The sequence below is a fragment of the Polyodon spathula genome, chromosome 1, assembly GCF_017654505.1.
Source record: "Polyodon spathula isolate WHYD16114869_AA chromosome 1, ASM1765450v1, whole genome shotgun sequence".
In the NCBI taxonomy this organism is placed as follows: Eukaryota; Metazoa; Chordata; class Actinopteri; order Acipenseriformes; family Polyodontidae; genus Polyodon; species Polyodon spathula.
This window is the reverse complement of record NC_054534.1, coordinates 64,874,819-64,897,094: the sequence shown is the minus strand read 5'-3', so window position 1 is coordinate 64,897,094 and position 22,276 is coordinate 64,874,819. Positions and strand designations below refer to the sequence as shown.

The 22,276-nt window shown below is 36.9% G+C and overlaps 2 protein-coding genes across 8 annotated transcripts in view; one reads left to right on the top strand and one right to left on the bottom strand.

The window, feature by feature from the left end:
* LOC121320863 (ras GTPase-activating protein-binding protein 2-like) overlaps positions 1 to 7,150 on the bottom strand; it is a 20,541-nt gene extending 13,391 nt beyond the window's left edge. The window contains exons 1-3 of one of the 4 annotated variants that reach the window (XM_041259607.1): positions 6,972 to 7,150; positions 4,985 to 5,101; positions 3,359 to 3,440 (exon numbers count right to left, since the gene is read on the bottom strand). In XM_041259607.1, coding sequence (XP_041115541.1) covers positions 3,359 to 3,440; positions 4,985 to 5,079 — 177 coding nt within the window. In that variant the 5' untranslated portion in view covers positions 5,080 to 5,101; positions 6,972 to 7,150. The remainder of the gene's footprint in view (positions 1 to 3,358; positions 3,441 to 4,984; positions 5,102 to 6,971) is intronic. The other 3 variants (XM_041259616.1, XM_041259587.1, XM_041259598.1) reach the window with 3 other exon arrangements.
* A 9,121-nt stretch (positions 7,151 to 16,271) lies between these two features.
* The window catches only part of LOC121320842 (general vesicular transport factor p115-like), a 39,767-nt gene continuing 33,762 nt past the window's right edge, over positions 16,272 to 22,276 (top strand). For all 4 annotated transcript variants that reach the window (XM_041259573.1, XM_041259565.1, XM_041259555.1 and 1 more), the window contains exons 1-2: positions 16,272 to 16,493; positions 21,264 to 21,350. In XM_041259573.1, coding sequence (XP_041115507.1) covers positions 16,428 to 16,493; positions 21,264 to 21,350 — 153 coding nt within the window. In that variant the 5' untranslated portion in view covers positions 16,272 to 16,427. The remainder of the gene's footprint in view (positions 16,494 to 21,263; positions 21,351 to 22,276) is intronic.

The following is a 22,276-nucleotide window of genomic DNA, read 5'->3' as shown; positions in this document are numbered from 1 at the left end:
ATTAACATTAGTTTATACAAACTTATTTATATTATCATTCAATACTGGTTGAGGATCAGCCTTGATTTAGCCTCCCCAGAGCATCAGCATGCACAACTTTGAAATGAATTTTGTTTAAGTGTTATACATTTATTGGAGTCAATTAGTTCATTCTTTTCTGTTAAGTCCCACTGGCATAATCATGTACAGTCTATTTACTTTTTCATTCTTCTATATGCCCACAATGTTTAATTTGAGCTGTTCTAATACTACAAACTTTACATAATTTATGTCATGTCCTTCACTGGTGAACTGCTGTACTATCAGTTCATTCATTTAAAAAAATAGAAAATAAAAATATATATTTCTAATTAATGAAACGTGGTTCTGAATTTTTATAAAGTTGTTCCAGTCTCTCCAACATATTATATCTCATCACATTTCACAGGCTATTCCATAAACATTGTTATTTTTACAGTAGGTATTAGTTTTTAGTGGATGTATTGTTCTTATGCTTAATTACATTTTTACTTCTGTCCATGTATTTACACAGACTAATGAAAGTATTCATACAACCTACTTTGTCAATTGTTTACTGTGAACTAAAATATCACCTAAAATTAACTTCGCTTTTGAATGCTACAACTGGGGCCTTAAATACTTTTTTTCCTGAATTATTACAAACTATCTTAGAAATATTAGGCAAAAGTTTAGAGCAAATCATTACTAATACGATGCTTTTGACCTTTTCTCTCTTTACAATCTTGATCTCTTTCGTTTATCCACTTTTCTAAACTTCATCTCATTCTTTCTTTGTATCCTTTTAAGATTTGTTTTTAATACATTTTTGTTTTACATAGTCACTTTCTTTTGAGTGTATTCTTTGTATTCTTTCTTCATAACCCTTTTGGATTGCCCTTTTAGTGTGTATGGGCTGTGCAGAGGACATGTGTAAATATTGGTGCATTTCAGTAGGTTTACAGAAGAGGTCAGTCTCAATTGAACCTTCAAGTTTTACCACGGTATCTTAATCTTGTCCAACGAAGGTCCACCTTATTATTGTGCATTTCATTTGCCATTGTATGAAAGTGGAAAATAGATTATTCTCCACGTGTCCAAATCCCAAAAAATATCATCTACAAACCAAGTGTATTTTAAAAGATTCTTTCCGATTTTTTAAGTAATTGCCCCCCCCCACCCCCCACGTACAGTACCGTGAAAAAGCATTTGCCCCGTCTGACTTTCTGCATGACACAATGTTATCAGATCTTCAACCAAAATCTAATACTCTGACTCAGAGTGAACAAAAAAATCACCAAACTTTGATACTTATTTATTAAAAGAAAGTTATGCAACACCCAGTGCCTCCGTGAAAAAATAAATCACCCCCTTAGACTCAATAAGTGGTTACGCCACCTTTAGCAGAAATAACTGCAACCAAACACTTCCTGTAGTTATTGATCAGTCTCTCACAGCACTGTGGAGGAATTTTGGCCCACTTCTTCATGCAGAACTGCTTCAACTCAGTGACATTTATGGGTTTTCAAGCATGAACTGCTCGTTTCAGGTCCTGCTACAACATCTCAATGGGGTTTAGGTCGGGACTTTGACTAAGCCATTCCTAAACTTTAAAATTTCTTGTTCTTCAACCATTCTGATGTAGACTTGCTTGTGTGTTTCAGATCATTGTCTTGCTGCATGAACCAGCTGCGCTTCAGCTTCCGGACGGAGGGTCTGACATTCTCCTGTAGAATTCTCCAATACAGAGCAGAATTCACGGTTCCTTCAATGATGGCAAGTCGTCCAGGTCCTGATGCAGCAAAGCATCCCCAAATCATGACACTACCACCACCATGCTTGACCGCTGGTATGAGGTTCTTACTGTAGAATGCAGTTGTTTGGTTTTCATCCGACATAAGTGCCTATGTTGGACAGAAAGTTCCACTTTTGACTCATCTGTCCATAGAACATTGTTCCAGAACTCGAGGATCATCCAGATGCTTTTTGGCAAACTTGAGACGAGCATTCATGTTCTTCTTCGCAAGCAGTGGTTTCCTCTTTGCTACTCTGCTATGAATCCCATTTTTGCCCAGTGTTTCTGATGGTGGAGTCATCAACACCGACTTTAGCCGAGGCAAGAGACCTGCAGATCCCTGGATGTTGTTCTAGGGTTCTTTGTAACTTTCTAGACGATTTTATGCCTTGCTCTTGGAAAAATGACGGCCACTCCTGGGAAGATTCACTACTCTCCCAAACTTTCTCCATTTGGACAATATGGCTCTGACGGTGGTATGGTGGAGCCCCCGAGCCTTAGAAATGGCTTTGTAACCCTTTCCAGACTGATAGGCATCAACATTTTCCCCAGAGGTCTTCAGGAATTTCTATTGATCGTGGCATGGTCTGCCTTGAGAACCTGTGTGCTGACAACTTCACTCTGATGGTATGGGGCAAAGTTAGTCAGATTTATATTGGTCAGGGCAGGCCCAAATCAGGCCTGATTGTTAACCAAAGTATTCAAAACAGCTGACGCTAACTATCATTTTACTTGGGTTGAGTTAACTAGGGGGACAATAACATGAAGATTGCATGTTTGATTACCTTGCACACCAAACAAATGAAAGCACCACCAAACTTTGGTTTCATTTTTTCTCTCAGACTCCCTCTATATAATACAACCCACAAAAATATGACCAAATTTAATGTGGAAAATGTGCAAAAATGCAGAAAAATCAGACAGGGGGCAAATACTTTCATGGCACTATGTACTGGCAAAATAAGTTGCCAATTTAGATCCTATGCTGTACCATCGTTTTGTTTGTAATTCTTAAATGTAAAATACCCGTTTCCTAAAACTACGCTGATCATGTTCAGCACTCTGCTGTTGGTAGTGATTTATCTATTTAATTTAGTGCTTTTTGACAAGCTTCTAAAGTTTCTTTATGAGGGACACTTGGGTGCAAGGATTTTACTTCCATTCAAAATAAAACTGTACTCTGGAAGGTTGTGCTTTAGTGACTCGAGTCTTTTTAAAATGCCAGAAGTGTCTGTTCAGTGGAAGATTGTTTAAAACCCACAAATTTGCCCAGATAAAATCCCCATCTTTCATTGTAGACGGGGTCAAGCGCTAACCGAGTGTGAAGTTAATTAGCAGAATTTCCAAGTTTAGCAGGGAAATCTGCAACAGTCAAGAAAAAAAAAAATCCCAGTTTCAGACAGAAAACATTGTTTAGCTGACTGACATTTGCCAAGTACCTGTTAAACCAGTCCAGAACCACACAGCATCCTAATTTCAGTAAACCTTATCTAGTTAAGCATTGGACATTATACTGCCACTGCAGACGTTCAATCTTCTGCGAGAATGTGAAGTTCCGATACTTACAGCTTGACCATACACAGCCTCCACTGGTTTTCCACTTGCGTCTAACCCTCCATGAACATAAGAGGAGTTTCTGCCATAAAACCTGGAGGGACAACCACATGAGGGAGTTATGAGGGAACATCAGTGGTGTGTTACACTTCTAAAATAGGCCAATACATGAACAAAAAAACAACCTGAACTGCCCAGACAACTTGGAATGTTTGTTAAGGTATCCAACTCAGAATGCTGGATTCCCTTGCGCCACAACATAAAAGCTTAGCCAGACAAAATATCTTGTGCAGATTTAAGCTGAAATCATTTTAAAACATTTTTTATTGTTAAAATTCTACTACCCATTGAGTTTTTAATGGCTTACATTTATCAGGTCACCAGTGCTGAAAAGTGCTAAATAGTGGCTTCCTCTAAAGTAAAACAAGCCAAAAACAAAAAGATCCTTCTTGTTGTGCTCCCCTGACCTTATGTACCCTAAAATGAAAACGGATGTTAAATTTTATACCAAAAATATAATTAAGTGAAGGTTTACTGAATTTTGATTTGAGCACTCCACTTAAATCGGAAGCTAGTCATTGTTGTTATACCAGTTTGCTTACAATACCTATGGTAGTTGCTCCCTCTTGGCAGCCCTGTGACTCTGGACTAAACAGCTAGCTGCAGCAGCTGGTGGGGGGGGGGGGGGGGGCATGCATGCTGTTTCATAAGTAATTGTTTTAGAAGAACAAAAAAATAAATCAAAAGGAGATCACTTATGTTATATATGGATAAAATTCACTAGATGTGATCAAAAAAATGACAAACTCTGTTAGAGCAGGTGCAGTGACTTTTTATTGTGCCGATTAACAACTGACATCACGAAGATGCTGCAAAATGATCTGTCGCTCTTGGGCTGGTGTTGTGACTCTTGGTCTCCCAGTTTGTGGCCTGTCATTGACAGAGAGTCTGATTATACCATCTCGTCAGGTTTGAAATTGCTGGTGTGAGCACCCAAGACGGTGAGCCACAGTACGCTGCCGTAGTCCAGCCTCCAACATGCCGATTGCAGGAAGGTGCTGCTCTCTTGATGGACATGGCAATTGTTTGGTGTTTTTTGTGATTTTAATTGCTTTTATTCAAGTTTGCAATTCAGCAGCTGAAATCACCATATCCAGTGTTTAATCAACTGGATCACTAATAAGGGGATTAAGTGCATATGCTTCAGTCATAATCACTCAAGCGTGTCATGGATGAATGATCGAGTGATTAAAAAGAAACCAAAAACACTGTCAATATCCAATGTTCAATTACACCTTATTTTTCTTGAAAATAAATGTTATAATAGTGATATGTTTTTTTAATGCTAGGTATACATATACAACTTCAAAATAGAATGTTCATTCCTAGATGCTGCAAAGAGACAAATTTGAAAATTAATTCACATTATTTTTGCTTCCTGGCTGCATGTCCCACATTAGTGATTTATCCCACACACTGCGATGCCGTCTATGTGTGGTGTTAAACTCTCAGGGGCCACAGCACCCCAACAGTAAAATGATGAAGTACACTACTGGAGACCAGTCTAAACTTCACGCTCTGAACATGTACACACCAACCTTGGTTCAGTATTTATTAGAATGGAGGTTTGGTCATTACCTGTGCAAGAAGTCTGGTGCCTTGTTTAACAGGGTGTAATACTGCCTCACAAACTCCCGCCCTACAAGCAGGGAACTTGGCTTCTCCATCACCATTTCTTTGGTAAACAATTAAGTGCTGAAACACATACAAAAATAAACTTATCAAAACATGCTTTACCAAGAAAACCAATAAACTACTTATTGCTGGGACAATGATTATTTATGGTGAACTGCATTGGACTGTTCTATAGTTACCAACTAGCCCAAACACATCACGGATTTCATAATTTGTTGGAGTTTTACTGGTCTGCCAGATTTGCCAAAAACATCATCACAAAACCAAGACAGACAGCTAATTTTGCAGAATGCTTTCCAGGGTGTAGCTTTCAAATACAATTACAGAAAACGATTAGGATCCTCACACATGAAATAGGGTGCACTTTACATCATTGTGTCCTATAATTAAGTTTCACTTCTAAAATTCCGTATCTTCTTACATAGTCAAATGTTTGCTGCAAATGTGCACAATGACGGGGGGGGGGGGGGGGGGGGGGTCCTGTTGATAAATTCGGATTATAAAAACATTTTAAAAAAACGTTTGCATCAGTTTTTCTAGTTAACCAATTTTAAAACCTCCCAAATCATCTGCGGCGATCAGCTCCTACAAAACAGAAATGAACATATTATTCTGTATTACAACGCAAACGCTTTTGTCCGTCTACAAATTTCGTTCAAATTAACAACGTCTGTCTGCTAAATACTGCAATTCAATCACTCGAAATAAACAGTCTACGTTTTTAATGATTTGTGAATAAGCCAAACCCTTTTCTGCACGTCTGAGGAGAACAAAACAAACAAACAAAAACAAACATGTACAGCACAGCACTTAAGACTATTTGCAACTGCGCAATGTGAATGCAGGCATATCGCGAAACACGGACAACTGAATACAGCGCATATATACGGTCTGAACAGTAAATGTTACATTAAGCCATTCTGAAGTTATTTAATCATTGTTAATTGGGTAATAAAGCCATAACCTACACTGTATAACAGCACACAACTCCAAGCAAGGCTTTGCATGACAACGGGAGGCCTTTCCACGGTACCAACGCACTGCATCTCGTTTTATCAATTACATAATTAACGTGCACATAAAGCACGAACATTAAGAAGCGGTTGTATTTAGCAGGTTTTTTAAAAAAAAAAAAATTATTTAAAAATGAAAGATGCAACACCGGGGTATTTTAATCACTGCGAGGCCCAATTTCAAATACGACAAGTACGCAATGTGATTTTCTTTCCACCAGCAAAACATGACAATCGCTTATTTCAAATAAACTAGCCTGGGTTTATTTAACCAATTTCTGTAATATAGTACACGCTTGTCACTAAAAAAAAAAAAAAAAAAGAAACGGATTTGTATAATACACACACACACACACACACACACACACACATATATATAGATAAAAACAAGCAATAGTCATAGCGAAACTATCAAGGTGCTGATGGCGTCGAGTTCCTGTGGCGTAGTTACTTATTAATGTATTTATTTTATTAACAAGATAAACCTCGTACCTATAATTGTTTAAACTGAAATTTGATCAGATTAGCCGGTAAAATAACAAACAACACATGGTTCTATTTTCTTTTTTTTTTAAATCACAACACCAGTCATTGTCAGAGGCCTTGTCAAACCCAGCACCAAAAAAAAAAAAAAAAAAAAAAAAAAAAGGAAACGTGCTTTTAGCATAATAGCACAACACAGCCGTGACAATTGGCAACGTTACACATTTTCAGTAATCTTTTAAACTTGAAAACTTCATAAAACTATAATGTCAACATGCTAAACAATGCAATACATAGCGAAACGACGCGCAGGCCTACCGTATACCCTTGTTGCAGCCAAATAAATACAAAACAGTCGCATCTGACAGCAAATAACAACAAATGATCAGAATCGAAAAACCATGAAAGCAACTCACACCGTTTAACATACCTACCTTTATTCAAACACAGTTCTAAAGGACGACGTCTGTATATTTTTAAATTACAACGATTTAATTATTTTACTTCTAGAAAAATCTTCACAAAGACGTAACTTCTGCTTGCTTTATTTTATTTTTCCTCCCCCCCCACCTTTCACCGTGACTATGATCTCTGACTTATCAGAAATTGGAATTTAAAGCGATAGTCTATTTTATTGTTTCACCCCTGCTCTCCCAGGCAGGGAACCCCATCACATCACAATAACCAATCACAACCCGAGATTGGACAATACCTACTGTGACATCAAGGCTACTCCTTTCCCGCCCTCTTCCCGCGATCATTCTCCTGTTTCCACGGCGATTATGACACTGCAAAGAAACTTATCAACAACATACATTTAGAGTCATTGAAGGGTTCTTGAACTTGTTTTACTATGATCCTCTTACTACCAATTCAAATCACACTGCACGCCGCAACAAGACAAAGGTGGACACTAATTTATAAAATTATCCAATATATTTATTATGTTAGTCGAATTTTGGGGAGACATCTCGTTTTCAACATTCATTTTAGGCTTAGAACATAAGAACATAAGAAAGTTTACAAACGAGAGGAGGCCATTCGGCCCATCTTGCTCGTTTGGTTGTTAGTAGCTTATTGATCCCAAAATCTCATCAAGCAGCTTCTTGAAGGATCCCAGGGTGTCAGCTTCAACAACATTACTGGGAAGTTGATTCCAGACCCTCACAATTCTCTGCGTAAAAAAGTGCCTCCTATTTTCTGTTCTGAATGCCCCTTTGTCTAAACTCCATTTGTGACCTCTGGTCCTTGTTTCTTTTTTCAGGTTGAAAAAGTCCCTTGGGTCGACACTGTCAATACCTTTTAGAATTTTGAATGCTTGAATTAGGTCACCACGTAGTCTTCTTTGTTCAAGACTGAACAGATTCAATTCTTTTAGCCTGTCTGCATATGACATGCCTTTTAAGCCAGGAATAATTCTGGTAGCTCTTCTTTGCACTCTTTCTAGAGCAGCAATATCTTTTTTATAGCGAGGTGACCAGAACTGCACACAATATTCAAGATGAGGTCTTACTAGTGCATTGTACAGTTTTAACATTACTTCCCTTGATTTAAATTCAACACTTTTCACAATGCATCCGAGCATCTTGTTAGCCTTTTTTATAGCTTCCCCACATTGTCTAGATGAAGACATTTCTGAGTCAACAAAAACTCCTAGGTCTTTTTCATAGATTCCTTCTCCAATTTCAGTATCTCCCATATGATATTTATAATGTACATTTTTATTTCCTGCGTGCAGTACCTTACACTTTTCTCTATTAAATGTCATTTGCCATGTGTCTGCCCAGTTCTGAATCTTGTCTAGATCATTTTGAATGACCTTTGCTGCTACAACAGTGTTTGCCACTCCTCCTACTTTTGTGTCATCTGCAAATTTAACAAGTTTGCTTACTATACCAGAATCTAAATCATTAATGTAGATTAGGAATAGCAGAGGACCTAATACTGATCCCTGTGGTACACCGCTGGTTACCACACTCCATTCTGAGGTTTTTCCTCTAATCAGTACTTTCTGTTTTCTACATGTTAACCACTCCCTAATCCATGTACATGTGTTTCCTTGAATCCCAACTGCATTCAGTTTGAGAATTAATCTTTTATGCAGGACTTTGTCAAAAGCTTTCTGGAAATCTAAATAAACCATGTCATATGCTTTGCAATTATCCATTATCGATGTTGCATCCTCAAAAAAATCAAGCAAGTTAGTTAGACACGATCTCCCTTTCCTAAAACCATGTTGACTGTCTCCCAGGACCCTGTTACCATATAGGTAATTTTCCATTTTGGATCTTATTATAGTTTCCATAAGTTTGCATATAATAGAAGTCAGGCTTACTGGTCTGTAGTTACCTGGTTCAGTTTTGTTTCCCTTTTTGTGGATCGGTATTACGTTTGCAATTTTCCAGTCTGTCGGTACCACCCCTGTGTCAAGAGACTGCTGCATGATCTTGGTTAGCGGTTTGTAAATTACTTCTTTCATTTCTTTGAGTACTACTGGGAGGATCTCATCCGGCCCAGGGGATTTGTTTATTTTAAGAGCTCCTAGTCCCTTTAACACTTCTGCCTCAGTTATGCTAAAGTTATTTAAAACTGGATAGGAACTGGATGACATGTGGGGCATGTTGTCAGTATCTTCCTTTGTAAAAACTTGTGAAAAGTAATCATTTAATATATTTGCTATTTTTTTTTTCTTCATCTACGATTTTGCCATTTGTATCTCTTAAACATTTAATCTCCTCTTTGAATGTTCTCTTGCTGTTGTAATATTGGAAAAACATTTTGGAATTGGTTTTAGCTCCCTTAGCAATGTTCATTTCTATTTCTCTCTTGGCCTTTCTAACTTCCTTTTTGACTTGCGTTTGCAGTTCTGTGTACTCTTTCTGCGTACTTTCTTTTTGGTCCTTTTTTAATGCTCTGTAAAGTGCCTTTTTTCGCTGAATATTTTTTTTAATTGATCTATTAAACCATTTTGGCAATTTAGTTTTACATTTAGATTTGTCTACTTTAGGGATATAATTGTTTTGCGCCTCTAGTACTACATTTTTGAAGAACAACCATCCTTCTTCTGTGGGTGTTTTCTCTATTTTACTCCAATCTACTTCTGTTAGTCTCCGTTTCAAACCTTCATAGTTTGCTTTTCTAAAATTGTAAACCTTATCTTTAGTCATTACTTTTGGGGATTTAAAAAACACTTCAAATGAGACCATGTTGTGGTCTGAGTTTGCCAGTGGTTCTCTGACCTCTGTTTTAGTTATTCTATCTTCGTTATTTGAAAAGACTAAATCAAGGCATGCCTCCCCTCTTGTCGATGCCTTGACAAATTGTGTTAGGAAGCAGTCATTTGTCATTTCTACCATTTCTATTTCATCCTTCGTGCTACCCACCAGGTTTTCCCATTTTATGTGGGGGAAGTTGAAATCCCCCATTAGTGTGGCTTCTCCTTTGTTACATGCATTTCTAATGTCATTATATAACAGATTATTGTGCTCACCGTCTGAATCTGGCGGTCTATAGCATGCTCTTATTATTATGCCCTTTGAATTTTTGTCCGTTATTCTGACCCATATTGATTCGGTTTTATTTTCTTTGTCCAGGTTTAACACCTGGGCTTCAAGACTGTTTCTTATGTATAGCGCTACCCCTCCTCCTCTTCTGTCCTGCCTGTCTTTCCTATACAGTGTATACCCACAGATATTATATTCGTCCCCATCACTCTCAGACAACCAACCTTATATCAATAATATTAACAATATTGAATTATGTACACATTGCAGATAATTCTAACCAAAATGTTTGAACTTTGCATCGTAGAATTATATTTATTTATATTAATAATGTTAACACAACTACTGCTACTATTTTTTGTGTGTGGTTGTGCTGGAAAGGCAACGCTGAAGAGACTGAAGTCAGAATGTGTTCAATACTGCAATGGCTTACCAGCGTGTGGATGCACACGGATGGTCTGTCATCTGACTCCACAGTGATACTAGAATAAAGTAGCTTCAAATGAGATTTGCATAGGTTTTTTATTATTATTATTATTATTATTATTATTATTATTATTATTATTATTATTATTATTATTATTACTTTTACCATTTTATGACATTTTAAAAGATGGCATCTTATTTCAATCAATCAATCTTTACTTTATATAGCGCCTTTTATAGTGGACCACCATCACAAAGCGCTTTCCAAGATGCAGTAACAATAATTACAGTTCTAGTCGCCACCCATAGCAGGTGTAACAGTCTTGCAAAGTTCGTAAGTGGCATCGACATGTAGTGAATGGATATATGTATATATTTGGAGTTTTAATTTATTTATGATTAATTGATTAAACAACCTGTGGGTTCCGATCGATTAAAAAATAATTGATCGATTCATTTTTACCTGAGTATCAATGGTGCGCGAAAAAGAATTCTTGAAAAATTGCTGAGGGTAATAACAAAGACCTTGGAAAAAAGGCAACTGGGAGGAGTTTTGATGTTGGTTGGGAACAATGAAGGCAACTTTTTAAGGGAACTGTGGCAGAGCAAAGCTCTGCCCTTTTTAAATTGGCAGGGATGGGGTTAACTTCCCCTGCCTGCCTGGGTTTATTATGTTCAGGTGGCTGGGGTTGATTAGTTGATTAGGTTGATTAACGATCAATCAGCGCCCAGCCACCTGATATAAAAGGAGGCCTCAGCTTCTCATTTGGGAGAAGGGAGCTGAGGAAGCAGGTTGGTGTTTGTTTTGTGGTTTTTTGAATTTTCTAAATCCAGTGAAGGCATTGCCCAGCCTGGAAACCTTTATTTTTGTGAGTTTTATTTTTGCTTTATTTGTGTTTGAGTATCTGTTATTTTGCCCTTGTGCACTTTATTTTTGTTTATTTATAATAAAATAGTTATTTTTTTGAACTGCAGTCTGTCTCTGGGCCTCTATCCACTCGCCAGCCTGCCACAGAGACCACCGGCTTGTTAATGGCTAAGAAATTGTCTTTAACAAGAATTACTTCTAATTATGTAACACAATTTTTGTTCCTGGGTGCCTTGTTTCCTAATTGCTTATGTCTCAAAAGTATAGAAAATTGCTATTATTCCCCACAAACTTTGCTTTTGTGACCAGGACAGTGACTTTATGTGAACGAAAAGACACACATTTGCCCATTTTCCCATTGGAAATAGTGATATTTTGAAATATCACTGTCCTGGTCACAAAAGCAAAGTTTGTGGGGAATAATAGTCATGTTCTATACTTCTGAGGCATAAGCAATTAGGAAATAACACTTACTACCCAGGAACAAAAAAATATATATTTTTTTTTGTTACACAGTGTTATCTAACCTGTGTCTGCTAACACAGATTGTTTTGCTGGCTAATGATTACAGCAGCAAAGTATTTAACTCATTACACGTAGTGCGCCACCTAGCGTCTTGAAGGCCACGTATCGTAACAGAAGGTATAGACAATATTTCACAATAGAAAGACTGCAACTTACAACATTTGCTCATCGGTGCTTTACTTTCACGGCAGTAATACAAGTTTATCGTTATCTAAGTCGCAAGTAAACTGATTTTACGTATTATTTTGTATTTGTGTTATTATTGTTTAAAACGTATTGTTTAATTTGCATAAAAGACAATGTTTTGTCATTATTTTTTGCAGCATGGATGGGGTTAAACTTCCCCATCCATGCTAAACTCGTGCAGAATTGACCGCCTCCAGATTTATTCATTTATTACTAATTTGGAGACGGTCACATGTATGTAAATCCGCAGCTTTGGGGGGTCGGGTTGGTTGTCAAGAGGATGAAAGAGACAAGTAAGAACAGATACTGAATGGAAACGATTGCTACTCGGGCTGACTTTAAACCAGTACAGTACTTGTTAGATTTAGTGTTCACTTTGTTTTGTCTGTTTGGTTTGGCCAACGAGCCACTTCGTTTTGTAAAGTGCTTTGTTTTTGTTTAAATTATTTTATTTAATAAAGAAACCAGCGCATTTACGTCTCGCCGCGTAGTACTTACTTGTTGTGTGTTCCGTTTATTTCTGGGCTGACGTCACCACCAGCCTGTTCACACAGCTATATTGTACTTTTTTTTCAGGTAACTAAAATAAAATAGTACTCAAGAAATTACATTTCTCTTTAACTAGCCTAAATAAAATAACACTCGTTAAGCTACCTGTGTTAGTCTGAAACGTGGAAGCTTACTGTATACCAAAAAAAAGAAACTAAAAACGAAGTTAATATTTTAAATGACTCCCCTTGGCTAACTTCCAGTTACATGTTATCAAATATTTTCTCTGTCAAATTGCATGGAAGTAGCTCACCTGGTTTAACTATTGTCCTGACATTTACACTACCAAGCGATAGTCCCAGTTTGTCATGTGATTGGTTCACATCACTGTCAGTCCCGCCCCTTTTCAAAGGAACAACCTCCACTCCTAAACAAGATACAAATAGCTGAATGGCGATTCTGCGATTTAACAGAAATGAAGTACAAAACATACTATTAAAAAAAGAAAAAACTTGCGGTAGGAACTTCAAAAACAGTTTCTGTTATTTATTTGTTATTTACTTATGCAGTATCAGCTATATTTAAACAAAATACTGTAAAGCCATAAATATTGGCGTCCAAAATATTTGGCGAATCAAACCCATAAAACCTATTTTCCTCCAGAAATGTTGGCGAACTGTTGCACTGGTCGTAGTATATTACTTCATTATATATACAGCACTAAGATATTTGTGCCAAAAATGTTTACGTTATTTTTCATACACGGAAAATGCATAATAAAAGGCTTGCAAATATTTTTTGGCTTTACAGTATATAGTCAAATTGACTATCTGTGTGTGAACTATATATATATATATATATATATATATATATATATATATATATATATATATATATATATATATATATATATATATTATTTCTGGTGGAAACTAGAACAAGAATATATAATTTACCCGAGCTAAACGTGCTAATTGAAATGTGCACAAGGTGTATCATAATATAGTATAGCGTTATTTCATCATACTTTAAGGATTTTGTCACATCAACTTTCTCTACAAGTCTCCCCAGGGCTATAAAATTCTCCTATAAATACCTGGCAGGGCATATGTTGATCAACATTAGAAGATGTTCTTGTCATACACAGCCTGTATTAGGGCAGTACTGAATGATAAGTTATTGTTGCTTTTGAATGAGCAGCCTGGCTGGAGAGTCGGATTTCCCCATAGCATCAGCAGGTTATCTTGGATCACATACGACTTAATCTTCCAGTTTTAACAGTGTTCTTGTGTACAGTTTAATTATCAGAAAGAGATAGAATGGGAGAGTATTATGATGAGAACAGGCAGAAAGGCTCATGAAAGAGCTCATAATATTAGGGATGCTAAACATGAATGGAGCGCCACCATGTTATACATATGCAATAGGGAAATCTCATTTCTCATACCATGTGTCATCAATCACTCTCAGGGAAGCAGATAAGATTAATGGTTGATGTCTGGAACGGTTCAATGTGGTGATAGAGAGATTTTTTAATGTAATAGCACATTCTGCAGTGTCTACGTAGGATATTTACCAGAAACAAGGTGTATGGTACCCCTTAAGCATATTTTTTTCATTACATATGGTTCGTATTTAATAAGTTTATGTTGAAAATGTCAGCTGCAGATTCTATGTACAAATGTTCTGCTGTTAGCTAAGAGAATGCTCTTCCAATTGTGATGAAATGTATGATGCCACATCATTCTAATGCCACGTGCCACTGCCTCATTGCATGTTGCTACGAGCTGAACTTGATTGAGGGAGTTTTGATTTAAATATAAAATCACTTTATTTTTGTTAAAATGACCTATTCAAGCTTAATGCCAAAAATGTTTGCAGAATTTTCTGTTTTTGCGTGTGAGTTAAGTGTGCCCTAAATGCATATGGCAGTCATTATTTTAAGCATTTGATTAAAAATTGTGCCAGTTATTCTTCTTCAGCTTTGTTAATGGCCAAGTTTCTGTCGAAACTTATTGTCGCCACCTACTGTTCAGATTTGACTATTAAAACTGCTGTGAACACCTAAACTTTAAAATCTCTATATGTTAAATATTTGTTTTTTCTAACATATTTTCCAATATTTCCAACAATACTTTTTTCTATTTTACTTCCATCACCTATATTATATATATATATATATATGAAATATTTGAAATATTAAAAGCCCTATAAGAAGCCTTATTAATGCTGCCTCCTCCTTTCTATTCCACCCATATCACCCTTCCCTAATTTTAACCTTACTTTGAGTCTTAAAAAACTTCCTACCCTTTTTTCTTTATCCCATATATTCTTCCTATCATTAATAACATGTTTCTCAATTATTTTCATATCCATATCCACTTTCTGTTTCTTCACTCCTATTTTAGCTAATGTATCCACCCTCTCATTCTCATCTACTCCCATATGAGTTGGAATCCATAGTAAAATTATACACAAACCTAAAATACAGCATTCTGAAAATAAAAACATTATTTCCTGCACTAAATCTCTTCTATCACCTTCCCCTTCATTTTTAATGGCCTGTAACCCCGATAATGAACCTGAAACAATGACTGCTTCATTCACCTTAGCATCTACAATCCATTGCAATGCCAATCTCTATCAATTCTGCTGTCATATGACACAGCATCTGTAATACATAAATGCTTTCCCACCTCATATTCCGGTATATAATAAGCTGTTGAAACCCTGCCATTATCTGTATTTTTTTTTTTACACATCTGTAAAAATTTTACAATAATTTTCCCAATCATTATTTACTCATGTCAATGCCCGTTTACAAAATTAACCACTGTCCTTCACCTTCTCTTTTTCTTTCAATAAATATAAATCAATCATTGGAGTTTTAAAACACCACAGACTAATATTTGATTGTACTGTTTTTAATCTCACCCTTCTTGAACAATATCTCAATGTTTCATGATCTTCAATATCTTTTTGAATTCTCACCCCAACATTTTTATCACACACATTAATTTTTCTCTTCATTACCACATATTCCCAACAAGGCTCAGAAATTGTTTGCACAGGATTTCCATCTCCTCCATTCATTACCTTAACCCAGTACCCAATTCTCAGCATTTTTCTTGAGTGGCATTTCCCCACTAACTACTTGCAATGCTGCAACTGAAGATGAACATAGTGCTCCACTACATATAGAGCCCTAACTTGTACTACATCCAGTTTTCCCAAATCCTTACTGATCACCTCCTCATACATCCATCCAGTATAGACCTAATCAGTGCTCTATATATCATTAACAAAGTTTTCATATTTGCTCCCCATACATTCCCTGATATACTCCTCAATAAATTCATCCTTCCTTTACATCTAACAACTATTCTGCCTATCAGCTTTGTCCATTTCAATTTCTCATCCACCAAACCCCCCAGAAATGTAAACATTTTCACTATCGTTAACTGTTATCCATCAAACTCAATACTAATAGCTCCTTTTTAACGTTGAAAATATCACCCCCCCCCCCCCCCCCCCATTTCATTGCACATACATTTATTTCCTTCAATCTACCATTCAATTTCGTGATCCCACTATCCAAACTTCTATGTCTATTGCAAACAAAATCATGCGCATACATCAATATCCGACGTGCCAGTTATTTGATATATACTGTCACTTAAACAATCCTTTCGCTCTTTGAGCAGCCACGTTGCGCCACGTTTCCGCGCATGTGCAGAGTCATTGTTCCGGGGTCGATACAGGAGTATGCAGACAGCCCAATAACAAACTCGGACCGGGGGAGGGGAATAACAGATTATAACAATATCGAAATAACTAGTTACAAATAATAATCACAAGTACATTCTATTTACTAAAAGAACCCTCAAAGCAAGATGAATTTCCTGCGAGGAGTAATGGGAGGGCAGCCAACGGGGCCACAACCCTCTGGAGCAGAGACGGTGAGTCTTCATTTCACAGCAAGACTGGCGAATCTGATGAGTTCTCGCTGATAGTATATCTGACAGGTTCAATATTTGCAAGCACTCAAGTTACTACGACATGTTTACAGTATTTAAAAGCAACCCCAACTTCTATATCAGGTGGTTTGTCAGTAGATTCGATGTAATTAATGTAGCTGGTGACTGCGTATGTGAACGAGATGAAGGATGTAGAACTGGGAATCGAAATAGGAGGGTGTGTTTTTTTTTTTTTTTTTTTTTACAATCGCTTGAGTACTCTGACACAGAGCCGTGAATGGGGGTTGGGAAATTATAATATTGGGATGGGAGTGCAACCCTACCAGCTAGCGTTTATATGTTGTCTTTTTCGATTAATAATATGTAATAGTAAAATCAACGACATACTGTATATTATTCCAATCGTGCCATGACAGGGTTATTTAACAATCAGCTGACCTTGCACAGTACATGTCTGCCCATTGCTTTAAATTTAAATTAATTCTTAAAAGTACGTGTTCTTCTCTGTGCAGCTGGTTGGCTTGGCAACATGGCGGCAATGTATATATATATATATATATATATATATATATATATATATATATATATATATATACACACACACACACACACACCTAACATTAAAAGAAAGAGAATGGTGTTATATTTTTTCCCTATAGCCTCTCTGTCATGACGTGACACTGACAGATGCACCAGTCCAAGAAAACAAGACCTTAAGCAAGTGCTGAAGGGACTGTCATTGTCTTTTCTGCCCACTGCCCCGTATAATCTTAAACGTATCTGAACTACTGACGTTTGAATTGTTCTGATCTGTATCGGGCAAATCTGTGTAGATTGGGTAGTGTGAGCCAAACTAAAATAAGCGTAAGTAAATATATCCACAGGATTTCATGACCTGTTTAAAGTAGCTGTGTTTGCAGCTGTTGGCCAATACATGCCATGAACTGGCAGCAGGTAGAAAACTGGATGATGAATATATTACATTTGTTGCAGGATCAATTTACTGGACGATAAATAGGTTTGCCAGTCTTGTGCATTTTATTCATTTTATCATTTTAGTCTTGTGTACATTATCTGAAAAAAAAACAAAAAAAACATTGTGATTCCATAAGGTAGACCCCTTTTGTACAATAATTATTTACAATCTGTATGTTGTTGATCACACATTTGATTTCTTTAGACTACAGAAAAAGTAATAATGATTTTATCGGAAAGATAATATGTGGCACGTTTATTTCCAACTGACAGCTGTTTCTTTGGCTGGAGAATACAGATCTGGATTTAGTTGCCTCCAGTACAGTATGTTTGCTCTTGTCCAGTGTGGAAATGTAGTTTGTTGGATTTAGACGTGCATGTTTATACTTAAAAAAATGGCAAGGGGATAAAATAAACACACATGTTTCAACATATCTTTTGAACAGAAGATAAGGCACTTTTAGTCCCTACAGAAAGCAAATAGTAATACACATACAGTACAGTTGGAAAGTACAAGAAATAACTCTCAGTATTACAGTGGCTGTGCTTCCATTTGAAGGTGCTGGTGACCTACAGTACTATGAAAAAGTATTTGCCCCCTGTCTGATTTTCTGTATTTTTGCATATTTTTGACACTGAATGTTATCAGATCTTCAACCGAAATCTAATATTAGATAAAAGGGACCCTGAGTGAACAAACACAAAATTTTGATACTTATTTCAAAAAGTAATTGCCCCCTTAGACTGAATAACTGGTTATGCCACCTTTAGCAGCAATAACCTCAACCAAATAACGCTTCCTGTAGTTATTGGTTAGTCTCTCGCAGCGCTGTGGAGGAATTTTGGCCCACTCCTTCATGCAGAGCTGCTTCAACTCAGTGACATTTGTGGGCTTTTCGAAAATAAACTGCTCGTTTCAGGTCCTGCCAAACATCTCAATGGGGTTTGTCTGGACTCTGACTAGGCCATTCCAAAACTTAAAAATTTCTTGTTCTTCATCCATTCTGATGTAGACTTGCTTGTGTGTTTCGGATCATTGTCTTGCTACATGACCCAGCTGCGCTTCAGCTTCAGCTCACAGACGGATGGCCTGACACTCTCCTGTAGAATTATCTGATACAGAGCAGAATTAATGGTTCCTTCAATGATGGCAAGTCGTCCAGGTCCTGATGCAGCAAAGCATCCCCAAATCATGACACTACCACCACCATGCTTGATCGTTGGTATGAGGTTCTTACTGTGGAATGCAGTGTTCAGTTTTCGCCAGACATAACGGGGCCAATGTTGGCCAAAAAGTTCCACTTTTGGCTCATCTGTCCATAGAACATTGTTCCAGATAACTTTATAAAACTTATCTTTCACACCTGAAGATTGCATGTTTAATTACCTTTCACACCAAACAAATGAAAGAAGCACCAAACTTTGGTGTCATTTTTTCTCTCAGACTCCCTCTATATACTACTACAACCCACAAAAAGATCTGACCAAATTCAATGTGACAAATGTGCAAAAATGCAGAAAATCAGACAGGGGGCAAATACTTTTTCACATTACTGTATCTTCCTGTCTTCCCTGTGCACTATTTCTAGATCCATAATGTCAGCAAATATTGGTCTCTCTCTAGATTGAAAAGCAAATTGCCACATTCAGGCTGAGCCTAAAAAGAGTAGCAAGTGTTTGCTAAATGCTTAAACCTTAGTACACTTCAAATTTTCAGACCCTCTCCCAAAGTAAACACAGGAGTAGGATTTTGTTTGTGTACAGAAGGATAATGTGGGACCCAACATTGTTAACCCTTGCAGTGCAAATTTCAAGACACTTGTGCCTCTTTTCCACTGTACAACCGAGCATTGCCAGGGCCATACCGATTCCTCACGGTGCAGTTAAGAGGAGCCTGGGTTGTTTTTCCACTGCAGAGCAGAGCTGTGCTACTGACGTCACACGCAGCCAAAGAGTTGATATTAATTAGCTCAGTTTGCCAAAAGTTGTGCAAACAAATGGTGCTCAAAAATTAATAGACAAACGGTATAGCTGTATCTTGTATCACTATATTTTGTAAATATATTTAGGTATGTCTTTGCAATCCACAAATTTTACTGATTGTATCGACTTACTAAAGTTCAATTAGTTCTGTTGAAGGGGGCAAGAAAGAAGGTTTTAAAAATATGATTTGCCGAAGATATCCCGTTTTTAAGGATAGTTGTTGCTTTAAAAAAAAAAAAAACAGCTGCGTGAGCGCAACGAGAGCCGTAGTTGTATGTATGGTACAGCTGTACAGTATTTTGTTTGACTATTTTTGTAAATAAGTTTAGAATTATTTTATTTCTGCTTTTTTTCTTTATATTAATATAATTAATCAAGGATGAGAAATTAGGTAGAACTTTGTGTTCTTGAGTTAGTGAGTTAAGTGTACCGTACCCGCGGTTTATGTCCATTTGCTTCAAATCGTCAGAAATTCTGGCATAAACTTTCTCATTTGAGATGCACGACTCCAGATCTTCCTGACCACTCCTATCTGCCCACAGAGAAACTAGAGCCTGCACTTCCTCAGCGTCCCAAGGCTGTACTTTTTTGTTGTTTTTCTTTTTTGAGTGTACTGACTGATGCAATGTACTGACAAAAATCCTTAACCCCAACACTGGCTCGGCTTGGCTCAGCTCGCAGCCAGATGCATATGTCTTGTGAGGTTTCATGGTTCAGTTCTTGTGAGGTTCGATAAATAGCCAGTGGAGAACCACCTGTACTGTACCAAGCCCTCATGGGTCGGATGTGCAAGTGGAGAAGGGGTAATATATGTTATTTAGAAGTCTTGCTCTGCTAGGAATAAACAACTTGTTTTTTTATTTTTATTTGTTTGTAGTAAAAGCTTTATTAGTTATTGGAAAGCAAACAAAATATTTAATTTCTAGCAAAGGACAGAACCTGCATACAGTATTGCTTTACTTCATGGTTTGCACTATCCTTGATTTAACTTCAGCCAAAAATAAATCCTACAATTGTACTTTATTGCAACACTGCAAACCAGCAGTTGGGTCACCTTCTAATATAGGTATCAAAAGTTTAAATGAATAATAAATAAGATTGTTTTTGATAATAGCCCCATCCTGTTCAAAACAAGGCTGTAAATCTAGGTAATAAATTACAGATTCATTTTTTTCTGTTATCTTTTAAATTCTCATAATTTTTAACAAAAAAAAAAAAGTCCTGACTTCGAGAACTTACTTTTGTATGTATTATTATTATTTTTTGTTTCACATCACAGTATTTAGTTACAGGACATTTTTAATTATGTCTTCAGGTACCTTCTTTGCTTTCTTCCACAACTAAATCCTTATGGTCACGGACATATTCTTCTGGGGTTGTTTCTGTGTGTTTTTTACATTTCGCCACAATTTGCAAGCATGTAATTTCTGTGGAACTGTACTAGCTTTAAATCTCGCGTGAAAGAACAATCCTCTGCTCTAGTATTTTAAGTCAGAAAGGGGGGGGGGGGCTGCCATTTTTTTGTAGGCTACTGCATTTTATTTATTATCTTACAGGGAAAGGAGTCAAGTCAGAGAATTGGTAACCATTTCCAGTGTTATCCCGGTGTTTATTTGCTGTGCACCAATTTACATTTTCTTTTATATCGGGGGAAAGGTATCGGTTAAAGCTAAAAATCAGAAGCCCTAATTATATTCATATAAAAGTGCTGTTGTTTTTAAGTAAAAGTTTAAGGGAGGGGTAAGATACCTAAAAGGGGCATTTTCAATCCACTTTTCTCCCTTGAATTGACAGATTCAGAAGCTATGTGACAGAGTAGCTTCCTCGACCTTACTGGAAGACCGGAGGGATGCAGTCCGGGCCCTTAAGGCCTTATCCAAGGTATGTAGCTTTCAGTCAGTGCTGTAGTGCGCCACTGAATTTACTTGGGTGTTTTTAGGAAACGCCCAAAAAACAACTAGTTTATCAGAGTTTTCTTCATAGTTAATGGTGCTTTACCACTTCACAGGGTAATGTTGCATTTCCTTTGTAGTTTTAGTAATGTAGGCTAATTACTAAAACTGGAACAACAGGAACATCTTGCAGTACTATAGGGTCATTACCACTGTGTTTTAGCATTTTCAGTTTATGACAACGTAGCAAGAAAAGATGTTGAGAAGAACAATATGCCTTTTTTTTTATTACCCTTCATGAATCTGCCAACTACTAGACATTAATTCCTTACAATCAGAATTAAATTCCTGTAGATTCCCGAACGAATGAGAAAACCATGTATATCTGAAGGAATCTATTTGCTACTGGCATTGCACTAGTAAAGTGGGATCGAAGCTGATAAAGTGCCAGTGCTGGCTGACAACAGATGCCGCTTTGTTAATTGAATGAACCATTTATTTATTTATTTATTTATTAATTAAAACCTGAAACTCCAAGGATTGCAAATGTGTCAGTCAGTCAGTATGGGGAAGTTAAGAATGTAGTTTCTCACCAGTCTCATGTCTTTAAACTAGTCAGGTATGTAAGACATCTTAATAATCTCTTAGTAACCCTTTACAGACCTATATTGTTCTTCTAAATACATGGAGCCTTTCGTATCTAACTACATTTCAATGGTTCAGCAGCACTATTATGGAAAAATATGTATGTTTCGTTTCACTGATGCAGTGTGTATATGTATTAGGTTTTTTGTAAAGGGGGGAAAAATATTTCTGAAATAAGCAGTAGTTCTCCTGTAGTATCAGATAGCTTAGGGTCAGTCTGTGCCCATTTGAAATCTATTCCCATGGCAGTCCTCCGAATACCATGGTATC